This window comes from Quercus lobata, chromosome 11, assembly GCF_001633185.2.
Source record: "Quercus lobata isolate SW786 chromosome 11, ValleyOak3.0 Primary Assembly, whole genome shotgun sequence".
Taxonomy (NCBI): domain Eukaryota; kingdom Viridiplantae; phylum Streptophyta; class Magnoliopsida; order Fagales; family Fagaceae; genus Quercus; species Quercus lobata.
In genome coordinates, this window is record NC_044914.1 from 47299083 (window position 1) to 47317133 (window position 18051).

Genomic DNA, 18051 nt, shown 5'->3' on the forward strand with positions numbered 1-18051 from the left:
TCTTTCAACTTCTGATCTTCAATGTTCTTCCTTTGAGCATCTGTGAGACCTTCTGCTGCTGCAGGAATCCCATTCTCCACCAAGCCCCAATACTCCTTAGAACGCAAGAAGTTTTCCATGAGCATCGCCCAATGATCATAATGGCCATCAAACTTCGGAACTGCTGGCTGCACTAAAGAACTTTCTGTCATCTTACTTTAATCACTACACACGTAGAAGACTGCTGCTTCTAATTTTAACCAGGCCCTGTGATGGGGCTCTGATACCAAATGTTAAGAATCAGAAAAGCTTATGAAAATAATAAGGAAATTTTGGGAGAAATCTCTCTGTTTTATTGAAGAGTAAACTTGACTATTTTATAGCCTTACAAAGCAAAGCTTGAAAAACAAGAAAAATAACAGCCCACATTTAATCAGATCCTAAAAACGTGGTAAGACTAAATCAATCAAATAACTACCCCTGAACAATAGGGATTTATTGACAGAGTGGTAACAAACCACTAAAGCAACCTAACATCTAGAATAACAAATCTCAACACATGGAGGCTCGGGTGAGAGAAACAGAGAGAGAGTGATGGTGAGGATGGATGCTCAGGTGAGAGAGAGTGTGTGTGTGACTATGTGAGTAAAAGTGAGAGACTTAGGGTTTTTTTTTTTTTTTTTTTTTTTTTTTTTTTTTGGGTCGGGTATGGATAATTATCCATACCCTACCCGATCTATTCGAGTAATATCCATACCTTACCTGTTTAGGTTCTACCCATGAAGAACCGGGTATTATCCAAAACATTTGAATCGGGTAGGGTAGGATATCCATTACCCAATGGGTATGGCCATCCCTACCTTTGACTAGCTTATTTACTTTAAGGTGAGACAAAATATGATTATAAGTAAATAAGTTGAATTATATTTGATTAAAATGGTCTTATTCACTTAAAATCACCTTTTTTTTAGAGAAACAAATCACCTTTTATCTTATCTTTAAGTTATTCACATACTTAAAGCACATTTGGTAGTATCTATTACTATATACCAAATATGTTATTAATTGTGAAGCGACTCAACTCACTCTTTATAAGAAAGAAATGATGGTTGATGCAATTCTTAGTGTTTCTTTGGTAGCAAATTTTTTTTAGCCAGTCTCGTCTATTTTCATTTTTTTGTCTCATTTTTTAGTAAATAGATATATAAACTAACTCTTTTGAAAATAAGTTAACTTGTTTCTTTTTGTCTCACTTCTCAACAAATAAACTACCTAAAAATATGGGATGCAAAATTCACTCCTAATCTTCGTGCACAAGTTGTAGAGCACAATCAAATGTCACCTTTGTTTTTTTCCATTGAGCAAATGTTTCTTCCGGGTGCAAGTATATGAAATTCGAATGTTTGTAGCTTATTTGGATAACATTATAATGAAGTATAGTGTATACAATAAATTTCATAATTTTTGAGGTGGTAGTTTCTGTCTTATTATTTGCAAGGATGATAATTTATAAGTGATGATATTGTGTTTCCAAAATATGATTTTTTTTTTTTTAAATGTTTATGTCCCAAACAACTTCGAGATAATAATATCAATTTAATCAATTAATACTAAAAAAAATATTATTTTGTAAATTGTTCCAACTTTTTACTCTTCAAAATATCATTAATAACATTATTCCTAAATTAAAAATAAATAAATAAGTAAAAAAAAAAGGACAAATAAAATTCCTTAAAATGAGGCCACACCTTATATTCCTTAAAATTATCATAATGTCACTATTAGGTGCATAACGTATGCCCTTACAACTGGTTTCTCAAACGTTTGCCAAACGCAACTAAAAATTTCATTCTCAGTGTTATCCAAACTCACATCTAAGGTGTATTTGGATACCGCTTATTTTGTTGAAAACTGAAAATTTATTGCTGAAAACAATTAAAAAAAAAAGAGTTACTGTTCACTCCCCTAAATACAATACATTTGCCTTAATGTACTGTTCATGTCCCATGGACAGTGCAAGAGGCACTGGTAAAAAAAAAAAAAAAAAAAAAATGCAGATGCAGGAAGAATAAACACAATCCAAATGCCACCCTAGTCAACAAAAAACTTGTAGTCTAATCATCGAAAAACAAGTTGATTTGGGGTGGGGAACAGTTTCCTTTTCTTTTCTTTCTTTGTGTTGACAAAAAACACTTTTAACTTCTAAAATTAAAGCTACTAGAGTTAAAATAGTTTTTTTTTTTTTGGCATGTTGAACTTGTTTTCTTTGGTAAATTGCTTTCTAAACCTTATATAGTTTAGGGGGTATAGCAAATTAAAACCTATAATTTCAAAAGTAACAAATTAAATCCTAAAATTTTTAAAAATAAGAAATTAAATCTATGTATTGGGTCTAAATTTGAATATATGGTAAATGTTTAATTTGTTATTTTCTAAAATCTTAGTGTTTAATTTATTACTTTCGAAATTATAGGATTTCATTTGTTAATATTTAAAACTTTAAAGTTTTATTTGTTAATTTTGAAATAACAAGGGTTTAATTTATTGTCAAAGAGAAAGAAAGTGAGGAACTATATAATAATTTTTTAATAGAGAGATGAGGATTGAGGAATGCCAATGCTGAAGTTTTGATTCGATGGCCAGCAAAGGAAAAAAAAAAAAAAAAAAAAAAAATCATTTGGTAGAAAGTCCAGCCCAAAATTTGGTGAAAATGTGGAAGACGCCACCCCTGGTGCGACCCGTGTTAACAAGTGATTAGTAGGACGACACCTTCTACAGGCTATAATAAGTTTTGAGCCAATAAAAGTTTGACACATCCCTTAAAGTAGGAGGTCAAGTGGTCAAATACATGTAGTCAATGGTCGGAAAGGGGTTACATATAAGATATAAATCTCTCTCGCATGATAGCCCATATGCCCCATACCAGATACTACAAGCGTAAGTCCCACGTCTCATATGAATAGGATAATTATAAAATGAACTTTTTTTTTTTTTTTCTTTTTTTGAGAGAGAGTATCAATTTATGATATCCACTCCTGATGATTGCTCTTTATCATCAGACTAAGACAATAATTACTTTTTTTGTGTAGGCGAGGATTAAACCCCAGATCTCTTATACAATCATCAAAAATTTTATCAGTTAAGCTAACTGAAACCTACTTATAAAATAAACTTGGTTTGGGTCTAGTTTTTGGTTATAATCGACTCATTAGACAAATAATACGTGTCCACTTTTAAACACATGTTACTATCATAATGAGTTTAATACAATTGAACACTAGATTCAAATTTTACCCTTATAGAATATCATCTAACAAACTATAAATAGTGAGTGTTTGTGTACTAGTCATGATTAACCGTGTAAAATTGAGACAAAATTTGTTGTATAAAAAAATTAAACTTTTGCTTTAAATATGTTTGAAGCTTTTTTTTTTTTTTTTGATTCCATTACAACTTATAAGACTATTTATTTTTATTATTTAAATAAATCACATGACTCACTAAAAAAGTCACATACTTAAAACAATACATAGATAAGCTTTTTAATTGTTAGGATATGAAGTTCTAACAGACAAGCAAACTAAGAAGTCCACTACAAAAACCATGCTAACTTTTGAAGAAGTATAGGATAAATTATACTAGTCCAAATATATTAAGAGCCAAATTTTTTCCTTTACCTTTCTCTTTGTTTAGCAAAAAACATAATATAGATAATCTATCTAAGATAAACCACTATGTATTAAATTATCAACTCAAAGCAATTGTTAATTTAAAAAAAGAAAAAAAATTGAAACGTTATAAAGAATGTCGTCCTAAAACCAAAAGGACAACCGAGCCAAGTCATATTCCATAATGTTGACAAAGCTTGCATATATTAGAGTAATCTTTAGTTACTTTCAGAGCATAATAAATGGTGTCTTTCCTCTTACATTTATGGTGAGATCTACTTATTAATTTCACAATGAACTCTAGCACAAACGTGAGAGAAATAAACACTATTTCACTATGTTCCAAAAATACCTAAAAATTTTTCGTTGTATTACAGTCCTTTTATGGCTATGATAAAGTAACCGTTTCTAATTTTAGTTGAGTTGAGTTTATTACTAATTTTATAAACTAAAGTAGCAATTAATATGATTGATGACATCAATTATATAATAAAAATTTATGGATTTATTTTTTTTGTATCTAAAATTTGAAGCATTAATTATAAATCTTATATAATAAAATTTGTAACGTTCAATCTATAAAATTTAAAATTATAGAAATCTTACATCAATTAAGTAAGAACAATAAATTTAGAGGGAAATTTTTTCATAATATTTTTCTTTGATAACGAATGAGATTATATAGATTATACATCTAGTTAAAGTCAAAACTTAAAGAAAGTTCAATAAGATTCTAAATTTGAGTTCAAATTTGTGTCACATGTTCAATTTAATTTTAAAATTTTTGTGTTAAGTGAATTATTAGGTGCAAAAATTGAAAAGTCTGAATCTAATTAAATTATAAATGAAATTTCAATTGAGGATCAATTTTGCGCTACACCTCTAATCTAATTTTTACATTTTTGTTATAAATGAATTATTTGGGTCCAAAAACCAAAGATTACAAATTCGAATAAAATTCTAAATCATAAATGAGAAACTATTATATATGATAGAAATTTATGCCTTAAAAAATATCTAAATTATAATTCTAACATCAGATATAATTTAAACTTATACATTATAATTTTAATTATTTTTAAATATATTAGTACACATGCACAAATTATACACGCTCTAAATAATGCAATAGTGTTCCAAATATGATTTGTCTAACAATAATTATGAAAATTTTTGTACAGTTACCACCGTTAACTTAAGTTAAAAATTTGAAACAGTAGCAACCGGTCACCCAAAAAAGTTAAGAGAAACTCTGAGTCTGAAGTCGACAAGACAACAATGACAGGTACCTTTATTAGCGCCTAAGCCAGCCACAGGATCAGCCAACTATGTTGTCCCTACTTCATTGGGGGAGGGCCACGTAACCAAAAATACGTGCCAATTACGCACTCGAAGTCAGAATAGATTAGCCTGTCATAGCCACGTTTCGTTCACCTACGGGCCGACCAAAGTAAAAAGAATTCTAGACTCTTGTAGGCTTAGCCAAACCTTTCTTTAAAATAAATAATAAAAAAAAATTATTGAGTATCCCATACCGCCCCACGTGTCCTAACCACACACACAATCATGGCCACGATTCTCAGTCTAGGCTGTGTTTGCTTCTATTTTTTCAACAACACAATATCTCGTTTTCTTGTGGGGTGTGTTTTGAAAGGGACATGAAAATGTAACGTGGAAAACATGTTCATAATCAGGGCCGGCCTAGGTCACTTAGGCCATACTTAGGGCTTCTATTAGAGCAAGTTCCCTAAATTTTGGGGCATATATTGATATATTTTTTAAAAGATATTGGGAGATAAATTTAGTTTTATATTTTTTTTCTCCTTTTTAAGAAGTTCTAAAAAATTGAATAATATTAGAGATAATACAACTTTAAATATATAAGTCTTATAAATATATGTACTAATCACAAGAAACAATTTTGATATAAGAAATTATTAGAAATATTATTAATTCATTCAAAAACCTTTACAAATTGATGTGACAATTAATATAATATGTGAACATCAACATTCTATGAAATGCATTTTTAAATTATTTTTTGTGATTGTTGATACATCTTTGTAAACCTCATATGTTATAAAATTTATAATATCTCTAATATCATTCATTCAAATGCTTGTTTATTATATTCTTAAAGTATCACTAATCACATTTGATACTACATCATTTGGTAAATTTTTTTTTTGTATTTTTCAAAAAAAAAAAGCATATTCCAAATGAAAATAATGGATTTTTTTAATAAAAAAAATTATGATATTAAATACTAGTTAAATATTATTTAAGTGATAACAAAAAGGTCCTATTTAAATAGTTCTCCTTAGGCCTCCAAATTTGTTGGACCACTCCTATTCATAATAAAGATATTGTGGTTGTTCTTGATTATATTATATATATGGCAAGAATTTACACTGTTTTTGACAAAACTATGTAGAGTAAATGTTTGAATTAGGGGTAAATATGAGATTGGGATGGATAGCTTTTTTAGATTAATAGGAAAAAGCTTTCTTATTCACCCCCCCCCCCCCAAAAAAAACCTTTATTAAGATTTATTTCTATAAGCTTGGACGATTAGCTGGATTAATCCAATTGGTCTAATAATCATAGAAAAAACACTTTGTTTCTGTGGGGCCAAAGAAAGTGTAGCCTCGGCCCAGGCCCAGTTCATCTTAAGGACCGCAGCCCAAGCCGAGGAGGGCCATAGCCGAGGACGACTTCCTCCTCGGCACTTCATTAAATGCCTAAAGAAAGGAACAAGCCGAGTGTAACGGGCAGGGCCAGGAAAAAAGCAGCACACACAGTAATACGGAATTCGGCGTCTGACAAACCCATGCCCATGCCCATATGCCTTTCCTGCAATTCCCAACCACTCTAGGTATGGGTCGACTGGACAAACCTGCACCCCAAAAGTAGAAATCAACATGTGGGCACAAAAAAGGAAATGGAACACCAGTATAAAAGGCGAAACAAACAAAGATAAAGGGGAGGCTGGCCACAAAGGAGTTTGGCGAGTCAGGCCAAGCCCGCCCATGTAGTGTTTCCCGTAGGAACTACGACTAAAACCACTCACTTATGCCCAGGTCATACCTTTCAAGCCCACTCTCTACAAATGATATTATGGGAGACCCTTTTACTTACGAGTCCAATTTTATCTTGGAGTTGTTACAAATTGCGCCCCCTATAGTTTCTTTTTACAAATTTCAAATAAATAAATAATACAGGAGTTTGAACAATAAACCTATATTTGTTGAGATGATTCAATCCAAGGATATGTCTCCCAATTAAGGATGAAAATAATACTCGATGTGAAGATCACTAGCAAGTCATAAGTCCGTTAAATATATACAAGATATATCATGGTATTAATGTCTTAAGAACATGTGAAAGTAGTTTATAAGTTTGGAGTGAAATATTACCTTTGTAAGTTTTGCTTTGTTTTTTTTTTTTTTTTTTTTGGATAAATAGAAACCAGAAGAAGGAAAGGTGAGAATCGAATTACATACGTAGGACATCACAAAAGATGTCATTGCTACTAGACTATCACTTAAACCTTGTTTTTCTTTTAGATTGTATATTCATAACAATTTTTTTAGGTTGGTTTTTTTTCTATCAAAATCTGCATCAAATGTTTCAATTGTATTTGCAAATTTTTCATGTCTTCAATTCATTTTAGTTGTAATTGCATCAAGTCATTAAGGTGGAAGAACAAAAGAAAATTCAAGTGCTACAAAAGGAATTTCAGTCAACCGAGGTTCATGGTGTCAAGCTAGATTTTGGGTGAGATTATCAAGATTTCAATTTCAGTTACACAAAAAGGTTCACTTGAAATTTCCCTAAAACTTGGTTTTTTTTTATTTTTTTATAAACCAAAACTTGGTTCAGTGAGATTGCCTAGGGATTTCTATTTTAACTTTCCTAATTATCCCTATAGTCAACTAACCCTCAATTGTGGTTGAGTTAAGAATTAAATTTAAATTATAATTTTAGAAACGAACGAAGGGAGAGTCTATCCACACCCTAAAAAACATAAACCTTGTAGCCTCCACACATTCACCCTCCCTAAACTTACATACCTTTGATAGGATAATCCATCCGAGATTCCGAATACCTTGTGATACCTTGAGTGCATTGGATTGGTGTTGGAAAACATAAAGGATCCAAGGAATCTTCCAGTGACTTTGAAGTGTCTAAGAGATCAAATTGTGATTACTTATTAACATTCGTGCTGAAATCTATTGATGAGAAGTTATTGGTGCTAGCAGGGGTTGAGAGCTTGGATATAAGAACTTTTACGAACTCTAGAGGTTTTGTAACTAGTTTTATATCGCAACTATTTTCATAGTGCAAACGGTTTACTAGATGTGGCCTCTAGATGTTTTTCAACATATCTTGTCTTTGTGTGTGAATTGATTAATTATTTGTTGCATTACTAATCAACCATTTAGTTATTATTATTATTTTGTTTGAGAAACAACCGTTCAGTTAAATTTAAATCTATTAAAATCAGTAATAAGTCATATTAGGGTCAAAACATGATCACTCAATTTTAATTATTTTTTAAAATCACACATTTACAAATTTACAATTTTTTTTTTTTTTGGGATAAGCTCATAAATGCGGTTTGAAGAGGAAATCAAACATGCCCTTAAGAAAACTCACCCACCTCTTCTCTCTCTCTCTCTTTCTCTCTCACATATTTAAGGCCAACATTGATGATCCATTGAGTAAGCAAAGGCAGCCTCTTATCACCCACCAGACCAAAGCAACTCTCTCAATCACTTTAACTCGTGTCTAACTCACGAGACTCAGAGCCAAAAAGCGCACACACATACAAAAAAAACTCACAAGACTCACAAGAAAGCATAGCTTAATCCCACACCGAAAAAAAGAAAGCCAGTGAATGGAGACTCCAACAGGCACACCCAAGAAGAAAAGCGTAGAACATGGACAGGTTCTGGACGGTTCAGATATAATGGAGTTGGTTGAGAACGAGCAGGTGTTTAGCAATTTCGTGGACCATAAGTTCCAGGAGTTGGATAGAGATAGAGATGGTAAGCTTTCTGTGAAGGAGCTCCAGCCTGCTGTGGCTGATATTGGTGTTGCTTTGGGTTTGCCTGCTCAGGGCTCTTCTCCTGATTCTGATCACATTTATTCTGAGGTTTGTGTCTCATTTCTCTTAACTTTTCCTTGCTTTTGATCCTCTGTGTTCTTCAGTGTGAGGCCAAGTGAGAAAAAAAAAAGTTCAAAAAATTTAATCTTAGGACATTTTTAATCTATTTACTTAACTGACATATCGTGTTGTTTCCAATGAAAACGTGGTGCTTAACCTTAAATTTATACTAATATTTAATCTGAATTATAAAATAGATTGATTTCATTGAGCATTCTTTCCCAACAATTAGTGCATGTTAATTGTTTCAGTTTATGTGATTTTGCTTCTTATGTTAAATGGTTTTTATCTTTTTAACACCATTGTTTAGGTGGATTAGAAAGTAGTCAAAATAAACAATAAAGATGTCTCTAGTTCTGGTAAGGATTTGACACTCTTTTGCACACATGTCACATGCAAGCCCATATAGATAAAGAGGAATATGTGGCAGACAAATATGTACATTATTTTTAATAAATTGAGTAATGGGGCATGTGGTCCTTTTCTGTTTTCTTTTCTCTTCTTGTTTTTGAGCCAAAATCGTGAAGGCATTTGTGGCCGTTTAGAATTAAGCTGATCAAAAATCAACATAGTAAGGTTTTCAACCAAGTATTAAACAAAGAAAATGAACCTATTTATCACACTCATGAACATGTTAACGGTGATATGTGGTCAATTTTTTGTGACGAAGTTCTTGTTGTCTCGAAAAAAACAAAGGGAAAACACATGTCACTCATCCATTGTTTTGCGAGCTTCAAATTAGCTTACGCAGAAGATAAGGGTGGCACGTATATGCTTTGACTAAAGAGCTCTCGATTACGTGTTGTCGGTATTCTATAAGTCCTACTAGTTCATTATCTTCAATAAATTAGAGTTATTGAATTTGTTTTCATTCTTCTATGACTCTGTTTAGTTTACATTGTTCTAGGATGTAGCAATATTCTCTGTCTCTGGACTTAATTTAATCAAGGACATCACCACTTTGCAAGTTGCACCAAAAACTATTATGAATAAACCTAATCCTTAAAAAAAAATGGTCTATAGAAGTATTTATTTATTGATATGATCCAAGTTTCAAGAGAGTGATGGTTGTACTTGCCTTCTTGAGGCCATGTATAGGAAAACCAATTTTCTCGACATTTCCATATCTAGTTAGCTCGAGAAGCATCCAACCTATGGTTCAACTTTGTCGGTTTTGTGGGACTTTTCTTTTCTTCAGTTGAGCTTTTCTTTTCCAACTTTACTTTTGTTCTTTTTTCTACTCTTTTTTATGAGGAATCTAGTGACGAATGTAGTGGAAAACTATAACTTTTCTTTGGACTTTATCACACACGAATATTAATGTGCGCAAAGTCGGCACTTGGCATAATTGTCAATAATAAGTGTGCAATTGGTTTGGCTTATTTAATAAGCATTGCTATAGGGGATAGCATTTTCCACCAACTTTTTTCATAGTGGTTGACATAGCCTGTCAGATCAAGGTGAGTGATATTGCTCCAATCACTATATACCATATAAGCAGTTGAAACATATATTATGTTCATATCATTACTCCAATTTATTTGCTTAATTGTAGAAGTGCGTAAAAGTGTTTTTGTAATTAGAAAAGGTTAGATTTGAATCATTTGATAAACTGTTCATAAACAATAAGCTAATTAAACTCCAGAAATATCTAAACCAAATACCAATTCTGTGGGGATAAGCAAAAATGTCTACAATGAAGTTGCTTTGTGGAAAAGCAATAATTATGTACTCCTACCTTTTTTCTTTTTGGAAGCAATAATCTTGTACCTAATTTGCTACAGTTGTGGCTGACCCAATGATTATTATTATTGTAAGCACGAATTCTAAAATAATGTCACCACACCAGTTAGGCGCGTGGTAAATAAGGAAGCAATGGACCATTTCTCTCATGCTCATGAAACAGAGAGACCCGGCCCAGGTCTTGGGTCAACATAATATTATTTTACATTATTCATACTCTCTTTTAGTTTTATACCTAAGACTACCTTACCGACTTTATAAAAAAGAGAAAGTGTGTGAGTTGGAGAGTAACCTAAAAGGGCGTTTTTACTTTTTAGGCTGATAAATCTAGTGGAGATCCACCTAGGATGAAATAGAATTTGAATACTTTAAACTTATAATTCTTAATTGGTTAGTATAAAGGATAGAACTTAGAAGTACTTGTTATATATATTTTTTTATACTATGGAATTTGAGCCAATAACACTCACCCCATCACGATTGCTCTTCACTATCAGGCCAACACACCAATGAACTTCCTTTTTGGTAGGTAGAATTTGATGATCCTAAGTCTCTCATTCAACAATAAAAGACTTTTCTAGTTAAGCTAACTGAAGCTCGTACTTATCCTGTCTTTTGATGCTACTGTCCTGTTATCTGCCAATTTATTCTGTGGTCCTGCATATGGTGTACTTTAGTCCATATGTGACACAACTAAACACCTCTAGTACTCTCTAATGTTCATATTTAAATTGTTGGTCAAGAGCTCAAACAATATTAGAATACCATTTGACTTTTTTCAACAGTGATAGTTCAAGCATATTAAGCTTATCAATTAAGTATACAAAATAGAGCCTTCTTATGTTTGCATCAACTGTGAACTAAGAGTGACCTTAAATTATACAGGTCTTGAGTGAATTCACACATGGCAAACAAGAAACAGTGAGCAAGACTGAGTTCAAAGAAGTTCTTTCAGACATTCTATTAGGCATGGCTGCTGGTTTGAAGCGAGATCCTGTTGTGATCCTCCGGATTGATGGGGAAGATCTCCTTGAATTCATCAATGGCCCAAGTTTTGAAGCTGAGATTGTGTCCATATTTTCACAGATAGAGTCACCTGACAGATCCCTCCGTGACCATTTAATCCAGGCTTTCGAAAAAGTTAGTGTTGATCAAGGAATGCCTCCTTCTTCAGACCCTTGGGTAATTTATTCTTAAACTATTGAACTGAAATTCATTATTCAGTATCAACATAGTTATAATTAGAATAGGAAGATCATCAATGGAAAGTGTTACACTTCTTGTACTAGTCCATCTTCAACGTGGTGGCAAGCATCATCCTACAACTCTAAAGCATTCATGCTGCCTAAATGTGGGTTTTTAGTACACAGGTTATATTAATAGCTGCACTCTTATATCATTTTTCTTTTTCCAATTACTGGGTTTTTTTGTTCTGTAGGTTTTGGACAACATTGTGGAACCAGCATTGCAAGCCTGTTCTGGTCATGACTGGCACAAACCTGCCTCTCAAGAAGCATTCTTGGTGGAATTTAAGAAAGTAGCAGAGCGTGTAGCTCAACATCTCAAGGAGCAGCCTGTGATTGTTGCCCATAGTGAAAATACCTTTGATGGAAGTGGCATTAAGAGATTATTATCCAACAAATTTGAATTAGACAAGGTTTATATTGTTGACACACATCTTATTTCACTCATTCCAATTCAATAGTCGATTTTTCTTTAGATAAATTTTTGGTATTTGTTGACATAAATTCCATAGTGCACACTTTACTCATGGGAAATACGCATTACAATCTATTATGCAATGCAGACCTTGAATGCAGCTTTAGAAAATGTGCCAAGAGATCGTAATGGAAAAATGTCCAAGGAGTATCTTCGTGTGGTGCTGGATGTGGTGTCCCCATCAGCTGGTCTACCTCCAATTGGTGCAGTTGACCAGGTATGCTGCTCTAGTCACAGATCACTTATCTTCAGCTTAATTTATCTTTGCATAAATCAAAATGTCACATGTTGATTGATTTCTTGAATAAGTACTTCAAAGAATTGTAGCCTTTAAGGTGAATACACTATTATGAGTAAGATGCCACATGTATCAGATCCATCATGCTTAAGAAAGGGTAAAAAAAAGGGTTGTATGGTAGGCTGATACCTAAGGTTTGGAGTCTAAGCTCTACAATTACGTACAATCACTGCCACAAGTCTAAGTGCTTACCAGTTTCATCATTTTTTGCTTTTATAAGTAAGCCTTGTCTGCCTTAACACAATAATTAACATGTGATGAACTTGATCTTTAATTTATGCAGATGGACAAGGTTGTTGCTGATGTCTTTCAGATGATTAATGCGGATGATGGGAAGCTGGTTAAAGAAGATGAGTTCAAGAAATTATTGACTGAAATCCTGGGGAGTATCATGTTGCAATTGGAGGGAAATACGATTTCAGTTTCTACAAATTCAGTGGTGCACGAGCCCCTTGCCTCTTCTTCCTCACTTTTGCTGCCATCTTCCCAGTAATATACATTGCTGCGTTGTGTTCAATATATCAAGGGTAACAGGAAAAAAAAAAAAAAAAAATAAATAACAATAAAATTTTGATTAGTGTAATGATTACTAGCATAAGTTATGTATTGTGCAGTTAAAGTGTGTGTGCTAATGGTATATATGCTTTAGACATGCAAATATAGAAGGCTGTGGAGCCAAGAATTATCATGGTCATCCACCCCTTCTTTCTTTGTGCTAATCAGTTTATCACAACCTTATAAAAGATAGATGATCTCAGATGTTATTTGAATTTTGGGGAAAATGGAAGAGCATTTTTGATTTTATCTTTTAATTGATAAAGTAAACGTCTGCTAAACAAGAAGTCTTTTCTTTAACAGGACCAGCCTGGAGCCAATAGAAAAGAAAGTTTTATATGAACCAAATTTGAAGTCTTAAATAAATGCCTTATTAAAAGCGTTGTATGGGATTTTATTTTTTGAGAGAGATATACATTTCATTAAAAAGGGTATAAGGCAAGTACATCCTTGTCAACAGTTTCAGGGATACAGGGAGGCTTTTCCTCAACCTTTACAGTTGCAGATTTGTATTTGTTAGAGCCAGTTGCTCCAATACAAGCCCTTGCAACCTTTATAATCTCATACTTTCCATCATTGGCCAAACCCTCCTTAGGTAGGGTCTTAGAGAAAATATAATAAACAATGCAAGCTAGAAAGGGCCCCAACCAGAATACCCATTGTCCATGCCACAATGGACCTCCAAAAAGCAATGCTGAGGCAAAGCACCTTGCAGGGTTCAGTCCAGCACCAGCATAGCCAATCTTCCCAGTTACCACACTGGACACATAAACTGCTAAGGCCAATGATGCTGCTATCTGAATACAAACCATAGTCGCCCCAAGTTCTTTGCTCCTTTTCTTGTCAAATCCCACTGTAACAGCAACCAAGAGGATAATAAAGGTACACACAAACTCTAACATCAGTGCAGTTCCCAGGCTAATACCAGAGCCATTATCATTGATAGTGCAACCACCTAACATGTACTTCTCTACTGCATCATGGCTCATCGCACACTTCAATAAGTAGATGGCCATTATAGAGGCAAGGCATTGCCCCAAGAAAAAAACACATGCACGTACAAGACATATAGCACCCTTGAGGGTTGCAATGAATGTGAGCAATGGATTCAAAAAGGCCCCGGTTAGAGGAAACATGGTAAAGAGGAAGAAGAAAGCAACGATGAACACCGCAAATGGGACGAGCAGCTTGGGGTCAGTGACATTAGATTCATAGCATGAGAGAAGGCATGTCGTGAGTGTGAATAAAAAGAAGGTGGTTGCCACTGTCTCTGCAAGGGCTGCCCTCCACATCTGTAAGAAGAAGCCAAGAGGGAAAAGTCAATCCCACACTTCTTAAACAAGTTGAGACATAAAACATACAAAGAATAATTATAAACCTCACGAACAAATGTGCCAACTTTTGTATGCGTAGCAAGAAAATAATTCAGAAATTTGTTTACGGGTAATTATACTTGCACATTGTACAAACAATGTAAATTTTATATTGCTAGTACAATGTAAACTAAGAATTTTCCTTCATTATATTAATGATATGTTACCAATCACATTCAAGTTTGGTTTAAGAGGTTTGATTGGAGATTTTTAATTAATTTATACGATTTTAGAAGTTCAAGATTTGATTTGAAACTAACAAATTAAAACCTTTTGGATTTAATTTGAAACAACCTTCAACTTTAGGATTTAATTTAAAATTACTGCTAAAGTATAATGTTCAACCTTTATCTTGGCATTTTCAAGCAAAAGAAAAAACTCAACAACAAACCAATTTGATCTAAAATCTTGGAGGAAAAGAGCAAGCTTAACAAAAAAATTTAGCAATTTGTTGATCTTAAATTTCAGAAAAAGACAATTAAGTGAGTAGTATAGTGTTAACATTAAAAGACAATTAAGTTTGAGGTAATGGAAGTGGGCATGGGAAGTGAATAAATTTTTTATTCTATTTTTTAATTATTGTATTGTACTGAATTCTTAATAAAGTAATGCAAAAGACACGACAAAAATTCTTCTTAATGAATTACAAAAACCAATAAATTGTCAAAGTTGAGTTGAATTGTTAATTAAAAGAATTGAAAAGAATAAAGAAAAAACTAATAAATAATAAATTAAAGTATTCTAAGAAATAACTATTAAAGTTCACTTAGCAACAATAATTAATTTTAATAACTTTGTTATAGTATGAGATAATAGATAATTTCCAAGATCCAATCTTAGCAACAATAATTAATATCTTCATTATACTAAAAAAAAATATGTCTAATGAACTTATATATACTTTATCATTTATTTTCTTGCTAGTATTATATATCAATAAATTTTTTATAAGGAAATCATGTGTAGTGCAAAATTCATCTCCTACCTAAAATTCATCTTCTAAGAGAACTCGAGTTGACTTGAAAAATCTTCCTTTGTATCAAGAGTTATAAGAAAAGATCTCATCTTATCATCCTAATGATCAATATGAAATAAGGAAATATTATTTACAAAGAGATTCATTGTTAACATCTTCAATACAAATTTAAAATCTCATTAGAAAATATTCCTAGAAACAACACTGTATGTATGAGTGTGTATAATATATATAAGCAGTAGGATAATTAAATCTCGCATGATTCTCCAAAGATAATAATCAAAAATTTAAATCTCAAATGGACCCAAAAAATATCCTATTGACTTGAGCTCTTGGGAGGGGGTTCTGAGACTATGGATGTGTATAATAAGAATCAAAGCCTATTGACTATACTTGGGCATCCTATAGACACATTGATAAGTCAAGCTTACCTCGGATGAGAAAATTTCATGGGCACCAATTGAGTCAAGGAAAGTTATCTTTAGGGATTTTCTTTCTATTTTCTCAAATGGTTGTGAGAAACTTTCATCATTTCCAATGGCTACAACGATATCCATAGCTCCAGTCCTACACAAGGAAAATGTAAGACAGCTTTCATGCTGGGAAAGATATTTGAGAAAAGTGTACAAAAGAGAAGGGCCTGTGCCTTGTACAAATTTTAAGATTTTTATGGTGACATATTATTTAACATTTTAAATGATATAATATTTTGTACACTATTAAATACAATAAATAAAATCTCAATATTAAAATTAATAAAATTGTCAATGATAGTAATTAATTATTCAATAAAATTCATTCTACATAGACAATAAAACAAGAATGCTTAGAAATGAATGAACAGTGATTACTTTTTTTTTTTTTTTTTAAGGAACATAACAGTGATTACTTAAGAGTTAAGACACTTGCAGTCTGCACTGGCAGGTAGCTATAAATGTACAATAATAATATAGCGTCCCGATAATATATTGATACATTTTTTTTGCTCTCATTAATATATTGATATTGTATTATCCTAAAGTCAAGAATTTAATATAGTTTAAAAAGTTCTATATATAAAACAAGAATGCTTAGATATGTTTTCCTCAAAAAAAAAAAAAAAAAAAAAAAAAAAAAAAAAAAAGAAGAATGCTTAGATATGAATGGACATGCAGTCTACACTGGTAGTTAGCTATAAATCTACAATAATAATAATAATAATAATATTATAGTGTCTCAATATATATTGATTTTTTTTTTTTTGCTCTCATTAATATATTGATATTGTATTATCATACAATCTGAAATTTAACATCATTTTAAAAGTTAATATAAAATAAGAATACTTAAATATGAACGAACAATGATCACTTAACACCTGCAATCTGCACTGGTAGTTAACTATAAATGTTAATAACATAGTATCTCAATAATATATTGATATTGTATTATCAATTACCATATTGTCCGGATTTTAATATAGTTTAAAAGTTCTATATACTATGTTTTTTGGGAATATAGTATCCACTATGGCTATAATTATGTATTTCAAAAGTTTTGATTTCCACATTTTCTTCATGAATATAAACAAAAAATAAAAATATTAGCATTAACAAAAGATGATGTATATAACCGCATGCCCATAATTCCTAAAGCTATTGGCTAATATTGGATTGTGCCTGTCGAGATAGCTATATGCATTTTGGGGTCTAAGTCAAATATTAAAATAAATAAAAAATGCAAAATTTTCTAGCGATATTTACCAAAAAAAAAAAAAAAAAAAGAGGTCTGAGCCTTTTTTTTTTTTTAATAAATTTTAATTTAATTTTTTTTTTTTATAAATAAGGATTTTTATGTATTATTTTTATTTGTTCTGTTTTGTTGAGAGAGAAAGAGAGAGGGAGAGACTTAAGCTTCCATGTCACAAACTTCTTTCTTAATTCCCCCCCCCCCCCCTTTCCTATTTTTTTGGCTATATAATTTATTGGTCTCCTTTCTCAAATTTTCTTTTTCTTTTAGACTTTTTTTCCTTCTTTTTTTTTTTGGCTATATTTTGGTTATAATTTATCAGCCTCCTTTCCCAGTTTTTTTTCCTCATAAACGGTTTTTTCCATATTTTTTAGCCATAATTTAGGGTTTAATTTATTCATTATACAGAATTAACATTCTTATTTTTTTTAATCAAATAACTTACCTAATTTGATAAAATTAGGGGGCCTTCCACAATTGGGAGGTCTTGCATAATTTGGGCCTTAGACGGTCACCTACGTTTGAGAAGCACATGTATTCTCATTTAATAATAATATATTTTTTTTCTACCTTTTAGGTTTTTACTGCAAAAGATAAAATATGGTTTGTTAATCTATTTGTCCTCTTTCCCATATTAAACTTTGGTTTCATACATATATACACTTAAATTAGACTATAGTAAAATTTATATTTTGTATATATAAATATTTAAAAAAAATCACTTAAACTTCACATTAATAAAATCTTATTAATTAAATTAGTTTCAAGCACTTGCGTGCAAATGTGTATGTGTCCATCGATTATAACCTCCCCCCCCACCCCCCAATTTTTTTTTTTTTTCA

The 18051-nt window shown here is 31.8% G+C and overlaps 2 protein-coding genes across 2 annotated transcripts; one reads left to right on the forward strand and one right to left on the reverse strand.

Moving 5' to 3' along the window:
• Positions 1-8293: 8293 nt before the first annotated feature.
• On the forward strand, positions 8294-13359 carry LOC115968632. The gene is made up of 5 exons (XM_031088070.1): positions 8294-8805; positions 11446-11742; positions 11999-12217; positions 12368-12496; positions 12861-13359. The coding sequence occupies exons 1-5, from the start codon at positions 8548-8550 to the stop codon at positions 13068-13070; spliced, it is 1113 nt and encodes a 370-aa protein (XP_030943930.1). The 5' UTR covers positions 8294-8547; the 3' UTR covers positions 13071-13359.
• Positions 13161-14569, reverse strand: LOC115968633 (aquaporin TIP3-1-like). The gene has a single exon (XM_031088071.1). The coding sequence runs from the start codon at positions 14422-14424 to the stop codon at positions 13555-13557; it is 870 nt and encodes a 289-aa protein (XP_030943931.1). The 5' UTR covers positions 14425-14569; the 3' UTR covers positions 13161-13554.
• Positions 14570-18051: the final 3482 nt, after the last annotated feature.

What these genes read in the sequence shown, in the direction of transcription:
- LOC115968632 (XM_031088070.1), top strand. Translation starts at nt 8,548, where the DNA reads ATGGAGACTCCAACAGGCACACCCAAGAAGAAAAGCGTAGAACATGGA. An exon ending in CTGATCACATTTATTCTGAG is followed by an intron (nt 8,806 to 11,445) that starts GTTTGTGTCTCA and finishes TAAATTATACAG; the next exon opens with GTCTTGAGTGAATTCACACA. An exon ending in CAATTGGTGCAGTTGACCAG is followed by an intron (nt 12,497 to 12,860) that starts GTATGCTGCTCT and finishes TAATTTATGCAG; the next exon opens with ATGGACAAGGTTGTTGCTGA.
- LOC115968633 (XM_031088071.1), bottom strand. Translation starts at nt 14,424, where the DNA reads ATGTGGAGGGCAGCCCTTGCAGAGACAGTGGCAACCACCTTCTTTTTA.